General features: G+C 41.8%; 1 protein-coding gene across 1 annotated transcript in view; it reads left to right on the top strand.

The window, feature by feature from the left end:
- LOC145816178 (uncharacterized) overlaps window positions 1-24,745 on the top strand; it is a 58,468-nt gene that overhangs the window by 8,084 nt on the left and 25,639 nt on the right. Inside the window, exons 3-4 of the mRNA XM_082912478.1 lie at window positions 3,661-3,693; window positions 4,510-4,597. Coding sequence (XP_082768604.1) covers window positions 3,661-3,693; window positions 4,510-4,552 — 76 coding nt within the window. The 3' untranslated portion in view covers window positions 4,553-4,597. The remainder of the gene's footprint in view (window positions 1-3,660; window positions 3,694-4,509; window positions 4,598-24,745) is intronic.

Here is a 24,745-nt window from a genome sequence, read left to right as displayed (position 1 = left end):
TATTTGTTATTTTTTTAATAAAATTTGTTATTCCTTAAACTTTTTAAACTCATCTTCATATAATAAATATATTTAAAAATAACTATTTAACGTGTATCTCCGTATTCGTATCCTAATTTGGATCCGTATCCACGTATTTTTAATTTTTAATTTTAAAGTGTCCAACCCTTAGATGCACACCCGTACCCGATATCCGCACCCGAGTCCGTGTAACGTAGATTACTGTTAGGAATCTCTCTCTCTCTCTCTCTCTATTGATAAATACTATTAGGAATCTCTTTCTTTTATTTCTTGATTGATTTGCCGGAAGAATTTAGCTTATGGGTTGACGTATAGTTTGGCTTTTTTCCCTCTTATGTAATTTTTGCCCGGGATTTCTCCTTGTGTCTCGTTCTGGATTTTATCTACCGGGAAGAGGAAAATTCTCCTTCATTATTCCCCCTTGAGATACAACATGAACAAAATAAAGTTGGTTGTCTTAAGGCTGGTCATGTTGAATTCTCAAACTATTTAATCTTGGATTAGAAAACTTAGGCTGTCATTGATTTAGTAGTACTGGAGGGCCAACATCAATCATTATATTCTCCTATGTGTTGGAGGGCTAACAAGAATTTGAATCAAATGGAAATTGATTGGATGGGATTTTGGTGTGCTGAGAAGTTGATGTATAAATGCATAGGAGGACTAGCTCCAACCTTCAAAATCACAATTGAAGAAATAATACCTATTGGGAGCAAATATCAATCATTTTATTCCTCCTTTGTGTCTGCTTAGCAAAATCATAGAAGAAATAATAATACATATTGGGAGCAACTAGAATGGAAAGAACCCTCCTTGTGTGACTTGACTGCTTAGCAAAATCATAGAAGAAAAAATACATATGAAAGCAAGTCAAATCCAAACAAAAGTATAAAGAAAAATCTTAGCCACAACATATCCAATTTTTTATAGGAAAACTTTTGACTTGAAGGATAGCTAAGGGACAAGCTTGAAAGAAAAAATCTTCCATTGTATGAAAATTGTGAGTTTTCAATCAACTTTGTTTCCATCTATTAAAAAACTGAGATCTCGAGTGGAAGCAAACACCCAATCTCTAGGGATTTTCATGGCTCGAGCAGTGGCCAACGATTTTGCAAAGTCTAAGGTGGTTTTAACTTGGATTTTGGATGGGATTGGTCTTCAAGTCATCTCATTTATAAATACTCGTTCCATCCCCAACTGTTTGTCAATTTTCAGCATTCATGCCTTTTAGTAGGGTCAATAAATAATGTATTTTTTTCCCTACAAATTGAAAGAAAGAATAAATAAAAAAACATAGATGATTTTTTTGGGATGTTTGGAATAGTTAAAATGGACCAGCAATTTTGTAAGGGAGGAGAATTAAACTAGTTGTAACCAAAATAAATTTGTCAAATAAGAGAAGCGTCCATATTCGCTTGCACTATCAATAGATTAATATGCGTTTTACATCACTTTAATACATTTCAAGTTTGTTTTGGTGATTTCCTAGTCAATGGTGGATCGCGTTTAATTTTTGGTGAATTCACAGAGTATCATGGATGCTTGATACTCTACCAACCATTCAGGAACAAACATCACCGATTTCTAGTGGTATAAGAAACACGCTAACAAGTTTTAGGATTCAACACCTAAGGCATATGAACTGGGTTAGGGTTGGGTTGTTTTTTTTTTTTTTTTCCCTTACTAATGGTGAATTGGTTGGCTACGGGGTCCTGTGGTTTTTGTCCATTTTGATTTTCTACAGGAAGAAGCAAAAAAGAAAAGAAAAAGGGAATCCTTTTGTGTGTCTAATTGATTATTATATTGATTGCAGAATTGATTGGCATAAAGCAAATGTGTACTGGTTTAATTGAATAAAATGAACAATTCATAATCTCTGTCATGTTATGTTATCAATCCTAAGCAAATTCTTTTCCATTTTGAGGGCTAAATCTCCTCTAGACCTTATTCAAGTGCCAAACAACATTTTAAGTGTGATGCATTAGCACTTTATCTGAATCACTAAATCTTTAGCATTGTCAAATTAATTTTTGATTTGAAATGTTACTTCAGTAGTCGTTTGACCAAAAGATGTGAAATAAAACCCTGTTTATAGATGAGGGCTTATAAGGGTTATATTTTAAGCCTGGCTAAGAAAGATTTATACAAGTCAACTAAAATTTGGGATATACGTAGATCATGGGATATATGTAGATTTATACGTAGATTTTGATCCCTAGGAATGGCACTGTATAGTTACCAAAAAGCATGACATTTTGCATTTCAACTGCAGGAAACTTTCACCAGAGTAAATGTTCCCATAGAGTGGCTGCGATGATTTTTTCCACGGCGAAGCATGGCTGGTATTAAGGGCGATACATGTTAGATTAGCACAATGTAAGAATGGAGTGTCCGTGTCGTGTCCGTGTCATGTCCCGTGTCCGTGTCCGTGCTACATTTTGCCTCTGTTAGATGGTGTGTTTTATGCCAAAGTTTGTGTTAAGAGTTGTTGGACTCCAGTTGCTGGTCTAGAGTGAGCAAGTGAGGATGTAGTTTAAGAAGTGTGTCCTTAATGCCTCTTTTGTTGTCTATGGAAGGAGAGGTATAGGACTTCATTTCAAGGAGTGAGGTGTTTGTGACCATGGAAGCATTTTTTTCCCTTCTTTTAAGCAGTTTATTTGTGTGGCCTATAGGGGTTTGCTGCAATCATTGGACTTTTTTGGTCAATTCTAAAGATATTTTTTGTGTGTCATTTTTGCTTCTCTGCATGTACTCCGGTTTGCACCCTGTTGAAGCTCTTTTGGATTTTTCTTATTTACAAAACTATGTATATTTTTTGTTGGCTCTTCATGAGACTCATTGCCTTTTACGATTTTCAATAAAAAATGATCTTCTTAAAGTTGTAGATTGTTGTTTATTCTTCCATCCTTGGTCCATGCAAGGTAATACGGGACATTGGGACGTATATCACCTAAGTATGCATCTCTAAAAGTTCCCAACATGGTTTATTCAACAGGGAATGATCTCACAAGGTTGGATCTTCCTGTTCAAATTAAACTACGTAAAAATGTTTTTACTTCTCTTGTCACCCTGTTCAAACTACGTAAAAATGTTTTTACTACTCTTATCACTCCTTCCGTTTTTGAGAGACGCAACTAGTTGTTTTCTGAAAGTCAACATTGTAGATCCATTATAATTTGAATTGAGATTTTTTGGCATGGCAGTAAATGCAGTAGTTTTGACTATTAAGTTTCATACATTGTCAGTCTTGTACTCTTGTTATGTTCTTTCGAGGCTGGGATCAATATTTATGCAGTAGTTGTTATGTTCTTTCATACATTTGGGATCAATATTTATGCATCAAGTGGCATACCATGTCCATTGAAGGTATGCAAGGAACTAGTTATGTCCTAAGGCATAAACATTTTTTCATTAAAAGGAAGGCCATAAACATAAGAATAGTACGAATGTTGCTGCTAACTATAACATGTGTTTTGATTCATTCCAATATAGGAAGTGAATGCTTGGTAATAATGTATAAACTTGTTTCTAGATGATAGAATTTCCTGATCATTATCTTTGTTCGTTATTAATGGAGAGTAGAATTTCCTGGATTCATATGTTCGTTATTAATCTGTTACCCAATTATTTATTTTGCAGAAAGCAATCTGCAAGGACCCAACTGATTCAAAGGTTAGTATTGAACTACTCCTTTTCATGTATCATTTGTTAATGTGTTAATTTTTTTAGAACTTTTTTTTTTTGAGTCTATAATCTATATTTTCTTTCTGAAGGCACTAGGGGAAGAAAAGGAGATAAAATATTGAATTTTATTTAATATATATTTATTTATTTTCTAAAAAATGGAGAGTTGTTTCAACAATGACGTAATAGTCATATAAGCACTGTTGACTGGAAGTTGTTTTCTCAGCCGTCAATAATATGAATCTTATGATTCCAACGTTTATTGTAATCCTTTTCCTACATCCTATGTTTGAGTTGTTAGTTGGATGATATGTGGTTGTACTCATTAATTGGGAGGGTCATGTCCTGTTGGAGTTCATGCTGCTGTAGTTGTGCAGACTGAAAGGCTAGCATTGTGTTTCATTCTTCAGGGAAAACAAATTTTTTTGCAATATGGTGTTTGTATTGGACATGAATGCCATTTTTCTTCTTCGTCTTCTTCTTTTATCAATGTGGTTGTGTTCAACACCATTTTGTAATGGATATTGACATGCCATTGTGTCCTTGATATGTGTTTCATGTTGCAATATTTATCACATTCTAACATCTCACGTACGTAGATGCCTAAACCTCTGGCCTAGGTTTAATTATAGACCAATAGGCATAGTCAAAATTTCATATGTGGTGGTGTAGTATGTTTGTTCCTTAGGATTGATTGACATTTGTCATAGATTGGATATATTGATGATTCTAGTTTCCTACAATCTATAATACACTATGCTGAATGTTTTCTTTTCTTCTGCTTTTCTTATATATCTGATGTAGGAAGTTCCACCGCTCGATGTACCAGAACTTTTGGCATATTTAGTTAGGCAATCTGGGCCATTCTTGGATCAAATTGGTGTTAGAAGAGGTAAGCAATTCTCTTGAGTTTTGATTTTGATCTTATAATGAAGTGATCAATAAAGGTATATATATATATATATATTTATATATAGAAATACACATAGTTTAGTTCCTATTAATGGGGTTCTAGGTACAGAGCTGACCTTTAATCATTATGTACAAAGTTGTTGCCTTGTATTCACACTCACTACTTCAAGGTTATTAGGCCTGCATTTAAAACCACTAAACCAATTGTCCCCTTTAAAGTACACCCACTTCAGTCCCAATTAGTGGAATATGTATATATGTTTGTCACGATAATTTGTATTGAGGATGATTGATGTAGTTTCATATATGTCATGTGACAAAATCTTTGCTTCACAACTTTAGATGGTCCTTTAGATAAGCTTTACTGCACCAATTGAAACTAGTTTGGCAGAAGTAAAATTCAGGACTGCAGCCTTATGTAATACAGATGCCTTACAATTGAAGTTATCAGAAATGTGCTACAAATTTAAACACCAGAACTACATTACAAAATGGTTTTTTTCTTTATCAATGTATGATTGTTTGCTTTTTGCTATATTCTAGAACTATCTGATGCTTTAAGAAAATTAACGATGTGGATTTGATATATAGAAAGATTCAGGGGAATAACTGACCTGTTGGTTCCCCTTATTTAGATGGTTGGGTTATGTGAGTTCACAGGTATTAGATAAGCAGGCAACAAGTATCAAAACTTGAATTTTTTTATCTAGAACTGTCTTTGAGGGTCCGTTTGGGGTTGCTAGACCTATTTGAAGGTGCTTATTTAGGTACACTGACAAAATCAGCTGGGAATGTGTTAGGCAAAGGTTGTTTAAAAAGTGCTACAATTGGGTCACATATAGAATTATAACTTTTGCCAGGGGCCAAGTTTTAAAGTTAATATACTACAATGCAAGTATTTTTTTTAATTTTTTTTTGTTGATAAATTCTTTTTTTGTTGTTGATAAATTCAATGCAAGTATCAGTGGGCCCAAAACAACCAATAAGCTAAGAGGCATGATTGGATGTTTTTCTGAAAAAAGCTAACTTTTTGTTTAATTTGAAGTAGATCCACTTTAACCAAATGCCACAAATGGAGTTATCTTGGTTCTAGTGTGGTTTGACTTGGAAAATTTTAAATTGTTCCAATTGACAATATGGAAGGAGCGTGTCATTTGGAGGTCTGAAGGTTCTTATATTAAGTATTCCACATGCTATTTGTAATATTTGGTTTATTTTCAAGGAATAGTTCCATGGTTTATAGCATATAATCTCTATCACTTAATTATTAACAAAAATGTTAGGACAACTAAGAAGCGTACCAACTAGACAAAATATTTGGTGAATCCCATACCAAGTGGTGGGACCTATGTACAAGCGCTCTATTGGTATTTTTTTTTTTAAGTGTTTCTAGCATTTTGGTATTATTGATAGTTCAGATGTTTCTTATACTCCAATGTACTGAACTCAGACTAATCATGGTTACTTGGGTTGAGGTTGGCAACATGGTTCCTCTTGCGTATGGTTGTTCTTAGAGTACACACACACATATATATATATATGTACATATATATTTTTTTCAATGTTAGAATAACTGTGTCCTTTCTCATGGTCTCAATTCTCAATTTTTTTTTTTTGGGTGTGTTTTTCTTCGGTCTTTGAGGCACCTACAACATAGTTTCTGTTATTCCTTGACAATATTTTCTGGCTTCGTTGCTACTCTTAAACCATCCTGTGCTCCTTCACCTCATATTGTCTATGCTTCATGCCTACTTGTAGCTCTAGAGAAATGTAGCACCTCATATTGTCTATGCTTCGTGCTACTTATAGCTTTAGAGAAATGTAGTCATTTCTTATTGTTGTGCCCCCCCCTGTCTGTGTCTATGTCCTCATTTTTACATTTGCTTTTTATTGTCATCCAACATTTTGTACGGTATAGCATATGCCATGCAGCCGTCTTATGGAGATTTTCCAGGGAATACCTCAAACACCTTGCGAAGGACCAATAGAAGTTGTGGAAACTTACGGAACTAGCACGGGACTCCCGGTTTGAAAACTAAGACAAAAAAGACACATTTTTCACACTTAAGCTTCAAAATAGTCCATTAGGGGCCAAAATCGTGTAACAGTCACGATAAGGCCCACGGAATACCTCGAACACCTTGGGAAGGACCAATGTAAGTTGTGGAAACTTATGGAACTGGCACGAAATTCCGGTTTGAAAACTAAGTCAAAAAATGTAATTTTTTCACACTTAAGGTTGAAAATAGGCCATCGGAGGCTAAAATTGTGTAACAGTCATGAGAAGGGCCGGGGAACACCTCAAAGGAACTAGCACGGGACTCCCGATTTGAAAAATAAGTCCAAAAAGGTAATTTTCTCAAACTTAATTGTGAAAATAGGCCATCGCGGGCCAAAATCGTGTAACAGTCACGACAAGGCCCAAGGAACACATCAAACAACTCGGGATGAACCAATTTAAGTTGTGGAAACTTATGGAACTAGCACGACACTTCCGGTTTAAAACTAAGTCGAGAAAGACACTTTATTCATACTTAAGCTTGAAAATAGGCCATCGGGTGCAAAAATCGTGTAACAGTCACGAGAAGGCCTAATGAACGCCTTGAACACCTTGGGAGGGACCAATGTAAATTGTGAAAACTTACAGAACTAGCACGGGACTTCCGGTTTGAAAACAATGTAGCAATCACGAGAATGTCCGAGGAATACCTCAAACACCTCAGGAGAGACCATTGTAAGTTGTGGAAACTTACGGAACTTCAACGGGACTCCCGACTTGAAAACGAAGCAAAAAAATGCACTTTTTTTCACACTTAATCCTGAAAATAGGCCATCGAGGGCCAAAATTGTGTAACAGTCACGAGAAGGTCCGGGGAACACCTCACACCTCGAGAGCGACCAATGTAAGTTGTGGGAACTCACCGAACTAGCATGGCGGTCCCGGTTTGAAAACTATGTCGGAAAAGTCATTTTTTTCATACTTAAGCTTAAAAATAGGACATCGGCAGCCAAAAACGTGTAACAGTCACGGGAAGGCCCAGGAAACGCATCAAACACCTCGGGAAGGACCAATAGAAGTTATGGAAGCTTATGGAACTAGCACGGGACTTCCGGTTTGAAATCAAAGTAAAAAAAATGCACTTTTTTTCACACTTAGGCTTGAAAATAGACCATCAGTGGCCGAATTCGTATAACAGTCACGAGAAGGCCCAACCAACACCTCAAACACCCTCGGGGGGGGACCAATGCAGGTTGTGAAAATTTACGGAACTTGCGGGGGACTCCTCGTTTCAAAACTAAGTCAAAAATTGCACTTTTTTCACACTTAATCTTGAAAATAGGCTATCAGGGGCCAAAATTGTGTAACAGTCACGAGAACCCTAGCGAAACCCCTCAAACACCTCAAGAGGGACGAATATAAGTGGTAGAAATTTACAGAACTAGCACGGGAGTCCCGGTTTGAAAACTAAGTGGAAAAAGACAGTTTTTTCAAACTTAAGTTCGAAAATAGGCCATCAGGGGGCCAAAATCGCGTAACGGTCACGAGAAGGCGTGAGGAACACGTCAAACACCTCGGAAGGGACCAATGTAAGTTGTGCAAACTTACGGAACTGGCACAGGACTCCCGGTTTGAAAACTAAGTCAAAAAATGCACTTTTTTCACACTTAAGGTTAAAAATAAGCCATCGGAGGCCAAAATCGTGTAGCGTTCAGTAGAACACCCGGGGAACACCTTGGGAGGGATCAATGTATGTTATTGAAACTTACAGAACTAGCACGGGACTGCCGGTTTGAAAACTAAGCCGAAAAAGGCACGTTTCTCACACTTAAGCTTGAAAATTGGCCATCAGGGGGCCAAAATCGTGTAATAGTCACGAGAAGGCCCATGGAACACATCAAACAACTTGGGAGGGACCAATGTAAGTTGTGGAAACTTACGGAATTAGCACGGGACTTCCGGTTTGAAAACTAATTTGAAAAAGACATTTTTCTCACACTTAAGCTACAAAATAGGCCATCGGGGACCAAAATCGTGTAACAGTCACGAGTAGGCCCGTGGAACGCCTCAAACACCTCGGGAGGGACCGATGTAAGTTGTGGAAACTTGCAGAACTAGCACGAGACTCCTGGTTTGAAAACTTAGACAAAAAAGACACCTTTTTCACACTTAGGCTTGAAAATAGTCCATTAGGGGCCAAAATCGTGTAACAGTCACGAGAAGGCCCCGGGAATACCTCAAACACCTTGGGAAGGACCAATGTAAGTTGTGGAAACTTATGGAACTGGCACGAGATTCTGGTTTGAAAACTAAGTCAAAAAATGTAATTTTTTCACACTTAAGGTTGAAAATAGGCCAGCGGAGGCTAAAATTGTGTAACAGTCACGAGAAGGGCCGGGGAACACCTCAAAGGAACTAGCACGGGACTCCCGATTTGAAAAATAAGTCCAAAAAGGTAATTTTCTCAAACTTAATTGTGAAAATAGGCCATCGCGGGCGAAAATCGTGTAACAGTCACGACAAGGCCCAAGGAACACATCAAACAACTCGGGAGGCACCAATTTAAGTTGTGAAAACTTATGGAACTAGCACGAGACTTCCGGTTTGAAAACTATATCGAGAAAGACACTTTTTTCATACTTAAGCTTGAAAATAGGCCAACGGGTGCCAAAATCGTGTAACAGTCACGAGTAGGCCCAATGAACGCCTTGAACACCTTGGGAGGGACCAATGTAAGTTGTGAAAACTTACAGAACTAGCACGGGACTTCCGGTTTGAAAACAATGTAGCAATCACGAGAATGCCCGAGGAATACCTCAAACACCTCAGGAGAGACCATTGTAAGTTGTGGAAACTTACGGAACTTCAACGGGACTCCCGACTTGAAAACGAAGCCAAAAAATGCACTTTTTTTCACACTTAATCCTGAAAATAGGCCATCGAGGGCCAAAATTGTGTAACAGTCACGAGAAGGCCCGGGGAACACCTCACACCTCGAGAGCGACCAATGTAAGTTGTGGGAACTCACCGAACTAGCATGGGGCTCCCGGTTTGAAAACTATGTCGGAAAAGTCACTTTTTTCACACTTAAGCTTAAAAATAGGACATCGGGAGCCAAAACCGTGTAACAGTCACGGGAAGGCCCAGGAAACGCATCAAACACCTCGGGAAGGACCAATAGAAGTTGTGAAAACTTACGGAACTAGCACGGGACTTCCGGTTTGAAATCTAAGTAAAAAAAAATGCACATTTTTTCACACTTAGGCTTGAAAATAGACCATCAGTGGCCAAATTCGTGTAACAGTCACGAGAAGGCCCAAGCAACACCTCAAACACCTCGGGGGGACCAATGCAGGTTGTGAAAATTTGCGGAACCTGCGCGGGACTGCTCGTTTCAAAACTAAGTCAAAAATTGCACTTTTTTCACCCTTAATCTTAAAAATAGGCCATCAGGGGGCCAAAATTGTGTAACAGTCACGAGAACCCTAGCGAAATCCCTCAAACACCCCTAGAGGGACGAATATAAGTGGTAGAAATTTACAGAACTAGCACGGGAGTCCCGGTTTGAAAACTATGTGGAAAAAGACACTTTTTTCAAACTTAAGTTCGAAAATAGGCCATCAGGGGGCCAAAATCGCGTAACGGTCACGAGAAGGCGTGGGGAACACGTCAAACACCTCGGTAGGGACCAATGTAAGTTGTGCAAACTTACGGAACTGGCACAGGACTGCCGGCTTGCAAACTAAGTCAAAAAATGCATTTTTTTCACACTTAAGGTTAGAAATAAGCCATCGGGGGCCAAAATCGTGTAATAGTCACGAGAAAGCCCATGGAACACATCAAACATCTTGGGAGGGACCAATGTAAGTTGTGGAAACTTACGGAACTAGCACGGGACTTCCGGTTTGAAAACTAATTTGAAAAAGACATTTTTCTCACACTTAAGTTTGAAAATAGGCCATCGGAGACCAAAATCGTGTAACAGTCACGAGTAGGCCCAATGAATGCTTTGAACACCTTGGGAGGGACCAATGTAGGTTGTGAAAACTTACAGAACTAGCACGGGACTTCCGGTTTGAAAACAATGTAACAATCAATCCCGAGAATGTCCGAGGAATACCTCAAACACCTCAGGAGAGACCATTGTAAGTTGTGGAAACTTACGGAACTTCAACGGGACTCCCGACGTGAAAACGAAGCCAAAAAATGCACTTTTTTTCACACTTAATCCTGAAAATGGGCCATCGAGGGCCAAAATTGTGTAACAGTCACGAGAAGGCCCGGGGACCACCTCACACCTCGAGAGCGACCAATGTAAGTTGTGGGAACTCACTGAACTAGCATGGGGCTCCCGGTTTGAAAACTATGTCGGAAAAGTCACTTTTTTCACACTTAAGCTTAAAAATAGGACATCGGGAGCCAAAACCGTGTAACAGTCACGGGAAGGCCCAGGAAACGCATCAAACACCTCGGGAAGGACCAATAGAAGTTGTGAAAACTTACGGAACTAGCACGGGACTTCCGGTTTGAAATCTAAGTAAAAAAAAATGCACATTTTTTCACACTTAGGCTTGAAAATAGACCATCAGTGGCCAAATTCGTGTAACAGTCACGAAAAGGCCAAAGCAACACCTCAAACACCTCGGGGGGACCAATGCAGGTTGTGAAAATTTACGGAACTTGAGCGGGACTCCTCGTTTCAAAACTAAGTAAAAAATTGCACTTTTTTCACACTTAATCTTGAAAATAGGCCATCAGGGGGCCAAAATTGTGTAACAGTCACGAGAACCCTAGCGAAACCCCTTAAACACCCCTAGAGGGACGAATATAAGTGGTAGAAATTTACAGAACTAGCACGGGAGTCCCGGTTTGAAAACTATGTGGAAAAAGACACTTTTTTCAAACTTAAGTTCGAAAATAGGCCATCAGGGGGCCAAAATCGCGTAACGGTCACGAGAAGGCGTGGGGAACACGTCAAACACCTCGGTAGGGATCAATGTAAGTTGTGCAAACTTACGGAACTGGCACAGGACTGCCAGCTTGAAAACTAAGTCAAAAAATGCATTTTTTTCACACTTAAGGTTAGAAATAAGCCATCGGGGGCCAAAATCTTGTAGCATTCAGTAGAACACCCGGGGAACACCTTGGGAGGGATCAATGTATGTTATTGAAACTTACAGAACTAGCACGGGACTGCCGGTTTGAAAACTAAGCCGAAAAAGGCACGTTTCTCACACTTAAGCTTGAAAATTGGCCATCAGGAGGCCAAAATCGTGTAACAGTCACGAGAAGGCCCATGGAACACATCAAACAACTTGGGAGGGACCAATGTAAGTTTTGGAAACTTACGGAACTAGCACGGGACTTCCGGTTTGAAAACTAATTTGAAAAAGACATTTTTCTCACACTTAAGCTTGAAAATAGGCCATCGGGTGCCAAAATCGTGTAACAGTCACGAGTAGGCCCAATGAACGCCTTGGACACCTTGGGAGGGACCAATGTAAGTTGTGAAAACTTACAGAACTAGCACGGGACTTCCGGTTTGAAAACAATGTAGCAATCACGAGAATGTCCGAGGAATACCTCAAACACCTCAGGAGAGACCATTGTAAGTTGTGGAAACTTACGAAACTTCAACGGGACTCCCGACTTGAAAACGAAGCCAAAAAATGCACTTTTTTTCACACTTAATCCTGAAAATAGGCCATCGAGGGCCAAAATTGTGTAACAGTCACGAGAAGGCCCGGGGAACACCTCACACCTCGAGAGCGACCAATGTAAGTTGTGGGAACTCACCGAACTAGCATGGGGCTCCCGGTTTGAAAACTATGTCGGAAAAGTCACTTTTTTCACACTTAAGCTTAAAAATAGGACATCGGGAGCCAAAACCGTGTAACAGTCACGGGAAGGCCCAGGAAACGCATCAAACACCTCGGGAAGGACCAATAGAAGTTGTGAAAACTTACGGAACTAGCACGGGACTTCCGGTTTGAAATCTAAGTAAAAAAAAATGCACATTTTTTCACACTTAGGCTTGAAAATAGACCATCAGTGGCCAAATTCGTGTAACAGTCACGAGAAGGCCCAAGCAACACCTCAAACACCTCGGGGGGACCAATGCAGGTTGTGAAAATTTACGGAACTTGCGCGGGACTCCTCGTTTCAAAACTAAGTCAAAAATTGCACTTTTTTCACACTTAATCTTAAAAATAGGCCATCAGGGGGCCAAAATTGTGTAACAGTCACGAGAACCCAAGCGAAATCCCTCAAACAGCCCTAGAGGGACGAATATAAGTGGTAGAAATTTATAGAACTAGCACGGGAGTCCCGGTTTGAAAACTGTGGAAAAAGACACTTTTTCCAAACTTAAGTTCGAAAATAGGCCATCAGGGGGCCAAAATCGCGTAACGGTCACGAGAAGGCGTGGGGAACACGTCAAACACCTCGGTAGGGACCAATGTAAGTTGTGCAAACTTACGGAACTGGCACAGGACTGCCGGCTTGCAAACTAAGTCAAAAAATGCATTTTTTTCACACTTAAGGTTAGAAATAAGCCATCGGGGGTCAAAATCTTGTAGCATTCAGTAGAACACCCGGGGAACACCTTGGGAGGGATCAATTTATGTTATTGAAACTTACAGAACTAGCACGGGACTGCCAGTTTGAAAACTAAGCCGAAAAAGGCACGTTTCTCACACTTAAGCTTGAAAATTGGCCATCAGGGGGCCAAAATCGTGTAATAGTCACGAGAAAGCCCATGGAACACATCAAACAACTTGGGAGGGACCAATGTAAGTTGTGGAAATTTACGGAACTAGCACGGGACTTCCGGTTTGAAAACTAATTTGAAAAAGACATTTTTCTCACACTTAAGCGTGAAAATAGGCCATCGGAGACCAAAATCGTGTAACAGTCACGAGTAGGCCCAATGAATGCCTTGAACACCTTGGGAGGGACCAATGTAAGTTGTGAAAACTTACAGAACTAGCACGGGACTTCCGGTTTGAAAACAATGTAGCAATCAATCTCGAGAATGTCCGAGGAATACCTCAAACACCTCAGGAGAGACCATTGTAAGTTGTGGAAACTTACGGAACTTCAACGGGACTCCCGACGTGAAACCGAAGCCAAAAAATGCACTTTTTTTCACACTTAATCCTGAAAATGGGCCATCGAGGGCCAAAATTGTGTAACAGTCACGAGAACGCCCGGGGACCACCTCACACCTCGAGAGCGACCAATGTAAGTTGTGGGAACTCACTGAACTAGCATGGGGCTCCCGGTTTGAAAACTATGTCGGAAAAGTCACTTTTTTCACACTTAAGCTTAAAAATAGGACATCGGGAGCCAAAACCGTGTAACAGTCACGGGAAGGCCCAGAAAACGCATCAAACACCTCAGGAAGGACCAATAGAAGTTGTGAAAACTTACGGAACTAGCACGGGACTTCCGGTTTGAAATCTAAGTAAAAAAAAATGCACATTTTTTCACACTTAGGCTTGAAAATAGACCATCAGTGGCCAAATTCGTGTAACAGTCACGAGAAGGCCCAAGCAACACCTCAAACACCTCGGGGGGACCAATGCAGGTTGTGAAAATTTACGGAACTTGCGCGGGACTCCTCGTTTCAAAACTAAGTCAAAAATTGCACTTTTTTCACACTTAATCTTGAAAATAGGCCATCAGGGGGCCAAAATTGTGTAACAGTCACGAGAACCCTAGCGAAACCCCTCAAACAGCCCTAGAGGGACGAATATAAGTGGTAGAAATTTACAGAACTAGCACGGGAGTCCCGGTTTGAAAACTAAGTGGAAAAAGACACTTTTTTCAAACTTAAGTTCGAAAATAGGCCATCAGGGGGCCAAAATCGCGTAACGGTCACGAGAAGGCGTGGGGAACACGTCAAACACCTCGGTAGGGACCAATGTAAGTTGTGCAAACTTACGGAACTGGCACAGGACTGCCGGCTTGAAAACTAAGTCAAAAAATGCATTTTTTTCACACTTAAGGTTAGAAATAAGCCATCGGGGGCCAAAATCTTGTAGCATTCTGTAGAACACCCGGGGAACACCTTGGGAGGGATCAATGTATGTTATTGAAACTTACAGAACTAGCACGGGACTGCCGGTTTGAAAACTAAGCCGAAAAAGGCACGTTTCTCACACTTAAGCTTGAAAATTGGCCATCAGGGGGCCAAAATCGTGTAACAGTCACGAGAAGGCCCATGGAACACATCAAACAACTTGGGAGGGACCAATGTAAGTTGTGGAAACTTACGGAACTAGCACGGGACTTCCGGTTTGAAAACTAATTTGAAAAAGACATTTTTCTCACACTTAAGCTTGAAAATAGGCCATCGGGTGCCAAAATCGTGTAACAGTCACGAGTAGGCCCAATGAACGCCTTGAACACCTTGGGAGGGACCAATGTAAGTTGTGAAAACTTACAGAACTAGCACGGGACTTCCGGTTTGAAAACAATGTAGCAATCACGAGAATGTCCGAGGAATACCTCAAACACCTCAGGAGAGACCATTGTAAGTTGTGGAAACTTACGGAACTTCAACGGGACTCCCGACTTGAAAACGAAGCCAAAAAATGCACTTTTTTTCACAATTAATCCTGAAAATAGGCCATCGAGGGCCAAAATTGTGTAACAGTCACAAGAAGGCCCGGGGAACACCTCACACCTCGAGAGCGACCAATGTAAGTTGTGGGAACTCACCGAACTAGCATGGGGCTCCCGGTTTGAAAACTATGTCGGAAAAGTCACTTTTTTCACACTTAAGCTTAAAAATAGGTCATCGGAGCCAAAACCGTGTACCAGTCACGGGAAGGCCCAGGAAACGAATCAAACACCTCGGGAAGGACCAATAGAAGTTGTGGAAACTTACGGAACTAGCACGAGACTTCCGGTTTGAAATCTAAGTAAAAAAAAATGCACATTTTTTCACACTTAGGCTTGAAAACAGACCATCAGTGGCCAAATTCGTGTAACAGTCACGAGAATGCCCAAGCAACACCTCAAACACCTCGGGGGGACCAATGCAGGTTATGAAAATTTACGGAACTTGCGCGGGACTCCTCGTTTCAAAACTAAGTCAAAAATTGCACTATTTTCACACTTAATCTTGAAAATAGGCCATCAGGGGGCCAAAATTGTGTAACAGTCACGAGAACCCTAGCGAAACCCCTCAAACACCCCTAGAGGGACGAATATAAGTGGTAGAAATTTACAGAACTAGCACGGGAGTCCCGGATTGAAAACTAAGTGGAAAAAGACACTTTTTTCAAACTTAAGTTCGAAAATAGGCCATCAGGGGGCCAAAATCGCGTAACGGTCACGAGAAGGCGTGGGGAACACGTCAAACACCTCGGTAGGGACCAATGTAAGTTGTGCAAACTTACGGAACTGGCACAGGACTCCCGGCTTGAAAACTAAGTCAAAAAATGCATTTTTTTCACACTTAAGGTTAGAAATAAGCCATCTGGGGCCAAAATCTTGTAGCATTCAGTAGAACACCCGGGGAACACCTTGGGAGGGATCAATGTATGCTATTGAAACTTACAGAACTAGCACGGAACTGCCGGCTTGAAAACTAAGCCGAAAAAGGCACGTTTCTCACACTTAAGCTTGAAAATTGGCCATCAGGGGGCCAAAATCGTGTAACAGTCACGAGAAGGCCCATGGAACACATCAAACAACTTGGGAGGGACCAATGTAAGTTGTGGAAACTTACGGAACTAGCACGGGACTTCCGGTTTGAAAACTAATTTGAAAAAGACATTTTTCTCACACTTAAGCTACAAAATAGGCCATTGGGGACCAAAATCGTGTAACAGTCACGAGTAGGCCCAATGAACGCCTTGAACACCTTGGGAGGGACCAATGTAAGTTGTGAAAACTTACAGAACTAGCACGGGACTTCCGGTTTGAAAACAATGTAGCAATCACGAGAATGTTCGAGGAATACCTCAAACACCTCAGGAGAGACCATTGTAAGTTGTGGAAACTTACGGAACTTCAACGGGACTCCCGACTTGAAAACGAAGCCAAAAAATGCACTTTTTTTCACAATTAATCCTGAAAATAGGCCATCGAGGGCCAAAATTGTGTAACAGTCACGAGAAGGCCCGGGGAACACCTCACACCTCTAGAGCGACCAATGTAAGTTGTGGGAACTCACCGAACTAGCATGGGGCTCCCAGTTTGAAAACTATGTCGGAAAAGTCACTTTTTTCACACTTTAAGCTTAAAAATAGGACATCGGGAGCCAAAACCGTGTAACAGTCACGGGAAGGCCCAGGAAACGCATCAAACACCTCGGGAAGGACCAATAGAAGTTGTGGAAACTTACGGAACTAGCACGGAACTTCCGGTTTGAAATCTAAGTAAAAAAAAATGCACATTTTTTCACACTTAGGCTTGAAAATAGACCATCAGTGGCCAAATTCGTGTAACAGTCACGAGATGGCCCAAGCAACACCTCAAACACCTCGGGGGGACCAATGCAGGTTGTGAAAATTTACGGAACTTGCGCGGGACTCCTCGTTTCAAAACTAAGTCAAAAATTGCACTTTTTTCACACTTAATCTTGAAAATAGGCCATCAGGGGGCCAAAATTGTGTAGCAGTCACGAGAACCCTAGCGAAACCCCTCAAACACCCCTAGAGGGACGAATATGAGTGGTAGAAATTTACAGAACTAGCACGGGAGTCCCGGTTTGAAAAATAAGTGGAAAAAGACAGTTTTTTCAAACTTAAGTTCGAAAATAGGCCATTAGGGGGGCCAAAATCGCGTAACGGTCACGAGAAGGCGTGGGGAACACGTCAAACACCTCGGTAGGGACCAATGTAAGTTGTGCAAACTTACGGAACTGGCACAGGACTCCCGGCTTGAAAACTAAGTCCAAAAATGCATTTTTTTCACACTTAAGGTTAGAAATAAGCCATCGGGGGCCAAAATCTTGTAGCATTCAGTAGAACACCCGGGGAACACCTTGGGAGGGATCAATGTATGTTATTGAAACTTACAGAACTAGCACGGGACTGCCGGTTTGAAAACTAAGCCGAAAAAGGCACGTTTCTCACACTTAAGCTTGAAAATTGGCCATCAGTGGGCCAAAATCGTGTAACAGTCACGAGAAGGCCCATGGAACACATCAAACAACTTGGGAGGGACCAATGTAAGTTGTGGAAACTTACGGAACTAGCACGGGACTTCCGGTTTGAAAACTAATTTGAAAAAGACATTTTTCTCACACTTAAGCTTGAAAATAGGTCATCGGGTGCCAAAATCGTGTAACAGTCACGAGTAGGCCCAATGAACGCCTTGAACACCTTGGGAGGGACCAATGTAAGTTGTGAAAACTTACAGAACTAGCACGGGACTTCCGGTTTGAAAACAATGTAGCAATCACGAGAATGTCCGAGGAATACCTGAAACACCTCAGGAGAGACCATTGTAAGTTGTGGAAACTTACGGAACTTCAACGGGACTCCCGACTTGACAACGAAGCCAAAAAATGCACTTTTTTTCACACTTAATCCTGAAAATAGGCCATCGAGGGCCAAAATTGTGTAACAGTCACGAGAAGGCCCGGGGAACACCTCACACCTCGAGAGCGACCAATGTAAGTTGCGGGAACTCACCGAACTAGCATGGGGCTCCCGGTTTGAAAACTATGTCGGAAAAGTCACTTTTTTCACACTTAAGCTTAAAAATAGGACATCGGGAGCCAAAACCGTGTACCAGTCACGGGAAGGCCCAGGAAACGCATCAAACACCTCGGGAAGGACCAATAGAAGTTGTGAAAACTTACGGAACTAGTACGGGACTTCCGGTTTGAAATCTAAGTAAAAAAAAATGCACATTTTTTCACACTTAGGCTTGAAAATAGACCATCAGTGGCCAAATTCGTGTAACAGTCACGAGAAGTCCCAAGCAACACCTCAAACACCTCGGGGGGACCAATGCAGGTTGTGAAAATTTACGGAACTTGCGCGGGACTCCTCGTTTCAAAACTAAGTCAAAAATTGCACTTTTTTCACACTTAATCTTGAAAATAGGCCATCAGGGGGCCAAAATTGTGTAACAGTCACGAGAACCCTAGCGAAACCCCTCAAAAACCCCTAGAGGGACGAATATGAGTGGTAGAAATTTAAAGAACTAGCACGGGAGTCCCGGTTTGAAAACTAAGTGGAAAAAGACACTTTTTTCAAACTTAAGTTCGAAAATAGGCCATCAGGGGGCCAAAATCGCGTAACGGTCACGCGAAGGCGTGGGGAACACGTCAAACACCTCGGTAGGGACCAATGTAAGTTGTGCAAACTTACGGAACTGGCACAGGACTCCCGGCTTGAAAACTAAGTGAAAAAATGCATTTTTTTCACACTTAAGGTTAGAAATAAGCCATCGGGGGCCAAAATCTTGTAGCATTCAGTAGAACACCCGGGGAACACCTTGGGAGGGATCAGTGTATGTTATTGAAACTTACAGAACTAGCACGGGACTGCCGGTTTGAAAACTAAGCCGAAAAAGGCACGTTTCTCACACTTAAGCTTGAAAATTGGCCATCAGTGGGCCAAAATCGTGTAACAGTCACGAGAAGGCCCATGGAACACATCAAACAACTTGGGAGGGACCAATGTAAGTTGTGGAAACTTACGGAACTAGCACGGGACTTCCGGTTTGAAAACTAATTTGAAAAAGACATTTTTCTCACACTTAAGCTACAAAATAGGCGATCGGGTGCCAAAATCGTGTAACAGTCACGAGTAGGCCCAATGAACGCCTTGAACACCTTGGGAGGGACCAATGTAAGTTGTGAAAACTTACAGAACTAGTACGGGACTTCCGGTTTGAAAACAATGTAACAATCACGAGAATGTCCGAGGAATACCTGAAACACCTCAGGAGAGACCATTGTAAGTTGTGGAAACTTACGGAACTTCAACGGGACTCCCGACTTGAAAACGAAGCCAAAAAATGCACTTTTTTTCACACTTAATCCTGAAAATAGGCTATCGAGGGCCAAAATTGTGTAACAGTCACGAGAAGGCCCGGGGAACACCTCACACCTCGAGAGCGACCAATGTAAGTTGTGGGAACTCATCGAACTAGCATGGGGCTCCCGGTTTGAAAACTATGTCGGAAAAGTCACTTTTTTCACACTTAAGCTTAAAAATAGGACATCGGGAGCCAAAACCGTGTAACAGTCACGGGAAGGCCCAGGAAACGCATCAAACACCTCGGGAAGGACCAATAGAAGTTGTGAAAACTTACGGAACTAGCACGGGACTTCCGGTTTGAAATCTAAGTAAAAAAAAATGCACATTTTTTCACACTTAGGCTTGAAAATAGACCATCAGTGGCCAAATTCGTGTAACAGTCACGAGAAGGCCCAAGCAACACCTCAAACACCTCGGGGGGACCAATGCAGGTTGTGAAAATTTAAGGAACTTGCGCGGGACTCCTCGTTTCAAAACTAAGTCAAAAATTGCACTATTTTCACACTTAATCTTGAAAATAGGCCATCAGGGGGCCAAAATTGTGTAACAGTCACGAGAACCCTAGCGAAACCCCCCAAACAGACCTAGAGGGACGAATATAAGTGGTAGAAATTTACAGATCTAGCACGGGAGTCCCGGTTTGAAAACTAAGTGGAAAAAGACAGTTTTTTCAAACTTAAGTTCGAAAATAGGCCATCAGGGGGCCAAAATCGCGTAACGGTCACGAGAAGGCGTGGGGAACACGTCAAACACCTCGGTAGGGACCAATGTAAGTTGTGCAAACTTACGGAACTGGCACAGGACTGCCAGCTTGAAAACTAAGTCAAAAAATGCATTTTTTTCACACTTAAGGTTAGAAATAAGCCATCGGGGGCCAAAATCTTGTAGCATTTAGTAGAACACCCGGGGAACAGCTTGGGAGGGATCAATGTATGTTATTGAAACTTACAGAACTGGCACGGGACTGCCGGTTTGAAAACTAAGCCGAAAAGGCACGTTTCTCACACTTAAGCTTGAAAATTGGCCATCAGAGGGCCAAAATCGTGTAACAGTCACGAGAAGGCCCATGGAACACATCGAACAACTTAGGAGGGACCAATGTAAGTTGGGGAAACTTACGGAACTAGCACGCACGGGACTTCCGGTTTGAAAACTAATTTGAAAAAGACATTTTTCTCACACTTAAGCTTGAAAATAGGCCATGGGGTGCCAAAATCGTGTAACAGTCACGAGTAGGCCCAATGAACGCCTTGAACACCTTGGGAGGGACCAATGTAAGTTGTTAAAACTTACAGAACTAGCACGGGACTTCCGGTTTGAAAACAATGTAACAATCACGAGAATGTCCGAGGAATACCTCAAACACCTCGGTAGGGACCAATGTAAGTTGTGCAAACTTACGGAACTGGCACAGGACTCCCGGCTTGAAAACTAAGTCAAAAAATGCATTTTTTTCACACTTAAGGTTAGAAATAAGCCATCTAGGGCCAAAATCTTGTAGCATTCAGTAGAAAACCCGGGGAACACCTTGGGAGGGATCAATGTATGCTATTGAAACTTACCGAACTAGCACGGAACTGCCGGCTTGAAAACTAAGCCGAAAAAGGCACGTTTCTCACACTTAAGCTTGAAAATTGGCCATCAGGGGCCCAAAATCGTGTAACAGTCACGAGAAGGCCCATGGAACACATCAAACAACTTGGGAGGGACCAATGTAAGTTGTGGAAACTTACGGAACTAGCACGGGACTTCCGGTTTGAAAACTAATTTGAAAAAGACATTTTTCTCACAATTAAGCTACAAAATAGGCCATTGGGGACCAAAATCGTGTAACAGTCACGAGTAGGCCCAATGAACGCCTTGAACACCTTGGGAGGGACCAATGTAAGTTGTGAAAACTTACAGAACTAGCACGGGACTTCCGGTTTGAAAACAATGTAGCAATCACGAGAATGTCCGAGGAATACCTCAAACACCTCAGGAGAGACCATTGTAAGTTGTGGAAACTTACGGAACTTCAACGGGACTCCCGACTTGAAAACGAAGCCAAAAAATGCACTTTTTTTCACAATTAATCCTGAAAATAGGCCATCGAGGGCCAAAATTGTGTAACAGTCACGAGAAGGCCCGGGGAACACCTCACACCTCTAGAGTGACCAATGTAAGTTGTGGGAACTCACCGAACTAGCATGGGGCTCCCAGTTTGAAAACTATGTCGGAAAAGTCACTTTTTTCACACTTTAAGCTTAAAAATAGGACATCGGGAGCCAAAACCGTGTAACAGTCACGGGAAGGCCCAGGAAACGCATCAAACACCTCGGGAAGGACCAATAGAAGTTGTGGAAACTTACGGAACTAGCACGGGACTTCCGGTTTGAAATCTAAGTAAAAAAAAATGCACATTTTTTCACACTTAGGCTTGAAAACAGACCATCAGTGGCCAAATTCGTGTAACAGTCACGAGAATGCCCAAGCAACACCTCAAACACCTCGGGGGGACCAATGCAGGTTGTGAAAATTTACGGAACTTGCGCGGGACTCCTCGTTTCAAAACTAAGTCAAAAATTGCACTTTTTTCACACTTAATCTTGAAAATAGGCCATCAGGGGGCCAAAATTGTGTAGCAGTCACGAGAACCCTAGCGAAACCCCTCAAACACCCCTAGAGGGACGAATATGAGTGGTAGAAATTTACAGAACTAGCACGGGAGTCCCGGTTTGAAAACTAAGTGGAAAAAGACAGTTTTTTCAAACTTAAGTTCGAAAATAGGCCATTAGGGGGGCCAAAATCGCGTAACGGTCACGAGAAGGCGTGGGGAACACATCAAACACCTCGGTAGGGACCAATGTAAGTTGTGCAAACTTACGGAACTGGCACAGGACTGCCGGCTTGAAAACTAAGTCAAAAAATGCATTTTTTTCACACTTAAGGTTAGAAATAAGCCATCGGGGGCCAAAATCTTGTAGCATTCAGTAGAACACCCGGGGAACACCTTGGGAGGGATCAATGTATGTTATTGAAACTTACAGAACTAGCACGGGACTGCCGGTTTGAAAACTAAGCCGAAAAAGGCACGTTTCTCACACTTAAGCTTGAAAATTGGCCATCAGTGGGCCAAAATCGTGTAACAGTCACGAGAAGGCCCATGGAACACATCAAACAACTTGGGAGGGACCAATGTAAGTTGTGGAAACTTACGGAACTAGCACGGGACTTCCGGTTTGAAAACTAATTTGAAAAAGACATTTTTCTCACACTTAAGCTTGAAAATAGGTCATCGGGTGCCAAAATCGTGTAACAGTCACGAGTAGGCCCAATGAACGCCTTGAACACCTTGGGAGGGACCAATGTAAGTTGTGAAAACTTACAGAACTAGCACGGGACTTCCGGTTTGAAAACAATGTAGCAATCACGAGAATGTCCGAGGAATACCTGAAACACCTCAGGAGAGACCATTGTAAGTTGTGGAAACTTACGGAACTTCAACGGGACTCCCGACTTGACAACGAAGCCAAAAAATGCACTTTTTTTCACACTTAATCCTGAAAATAGGCCATCGAGGGCCAAAATTGTGTAACAGTCACGAGAAGGCCCGGGGAACACCTCACACCTCGAGAGCGACCAATGTAAGTTGCGGGAACTCACCGAACTAGCATGGGGCTCCCGGTTTGAAAACTATGTCGGAAAAGTCACTTTTTTCACACTTAAGCTTAAAAATAGGACATCGGGAGCCAAAACCGTGTACCAGTCACGGGAAGGCCCAGGAAACGCATCAAACACCTCGGGAAGGACCAATAGAAGTTGTGGAAACTTACGGAACTAGCACGGGACTTCCGGTTTGAAATCTAAGTAAAAAAAAATGCACATTTTTTCACACTTAGGCTTGAAAATAGACCATCAGTGGCCAAATTCGTGTAACAGTCACGAGAAGTCCCAAGCAACACCTCAAACACCTCGGGGGGACCAATGCAGGTTGTGAAAATTTACGGAACTTGCGCGGGACTCCTCGTTTCAAAACTAAGTCAAAAATTGCACTTTTTTCACACTTAATCTTGAAAATAGGCCATCAGGGGGCCAAAATTGTGTAACAGTCACGAGAACCCTAGCGAAACCCCTCAAAAACCCCTAGAGGGACGAATATGAGTGGTAGAAATTTAAAGAACTAGCACGGGAGTCCCGGTTTGAAAACTAAGTGGAAAAAGACACTTTTTTCAAACTTAAGTTCGAAAATAGGCCATCAGGGGGCCAAAATCGCGTAACGGTCACGCGAAGGCGTGGGGAACACGTCAAACACCTCGGTAGGGACCAATGTAAGTTGTGCAAACTTACGGAACTGGCACAGGACTCCCGGCTTGAAAACTAAGTGAAAAAATGCATTTTTTTCACACTTAAGGTTAGAAATAAGCCATCGGGGGCCAAAATCTTGTAGCATTCAGTAGAACACCCGGGGAACACCTTGGGAGGGATCAATGTATGTTATTGAAACTTACAGAACTAGCACGGGACTGCCGGTTTGAAAACTAAGCCGAAAAAGGCACGTTTCTCACACTTAAGCTTGAAAATAGGCCATCAGGGGGCCAAAATCGTGTAACAGTCACGAGAAGGCCCATGGAACACATCAAACAACTTGGGAGGGACCAGTGTAAGTTGTGGAAACTTACGGAACTAGCACGGGACTTCCGGTTTGAAAACTAATTTGAAAAAGACATTTTTCTCACACTTAAGCTTGAAAATAGGCCATCGGGTGCCAAAATCGTGTAACAGTCACGAGTAGGCCCAATGAACGCCTTGAACTCCTTGGGAGGGACCAATGTAAGTTGTGAAAACTTACAGAACTAGCACGGGACTTCCGGTTTGAAAACAATGTAGCAATCACGAGAATGTCCGAGGAATACCTCAAACACCTCAGGAGAGACCATTGTAAGTTGTGGAAACTTACGGAACTTCAACGGGACTCCCGACATGAAAACGAAGCCAAAAAATGCACTTTTTTTCAAACTTAATCCTGAAAATAGGCCATCGGGGGCCAAAATTGTGTAACAGTCACGAGAAGGCTCGGGGAACACCTCACACCTCGAGAGCGACCAATGTAAGTTGTGGGAACTCACCGAACTAGCAT

This window comes from Camellia sinensis, unplaced genomic scaffold (genome assembly GCF_055761805.1).
Source record: "Camellia sinensis isolate YWXY unplaced genomic scaffold, ASM5576180v1 Unanchor3, whole genome shotgun sequence".
NCBI classification, from domain to species: domain Eukaryota; kingdom Viridiplantae; phylum Streptophyta; class Magnoliopsida; order Ericales; family Theaceae; genus Camellia; species Camellia sinensis.
This window is presented reverse-complemented; position numbering and strand designations above follow the sequence as displayed.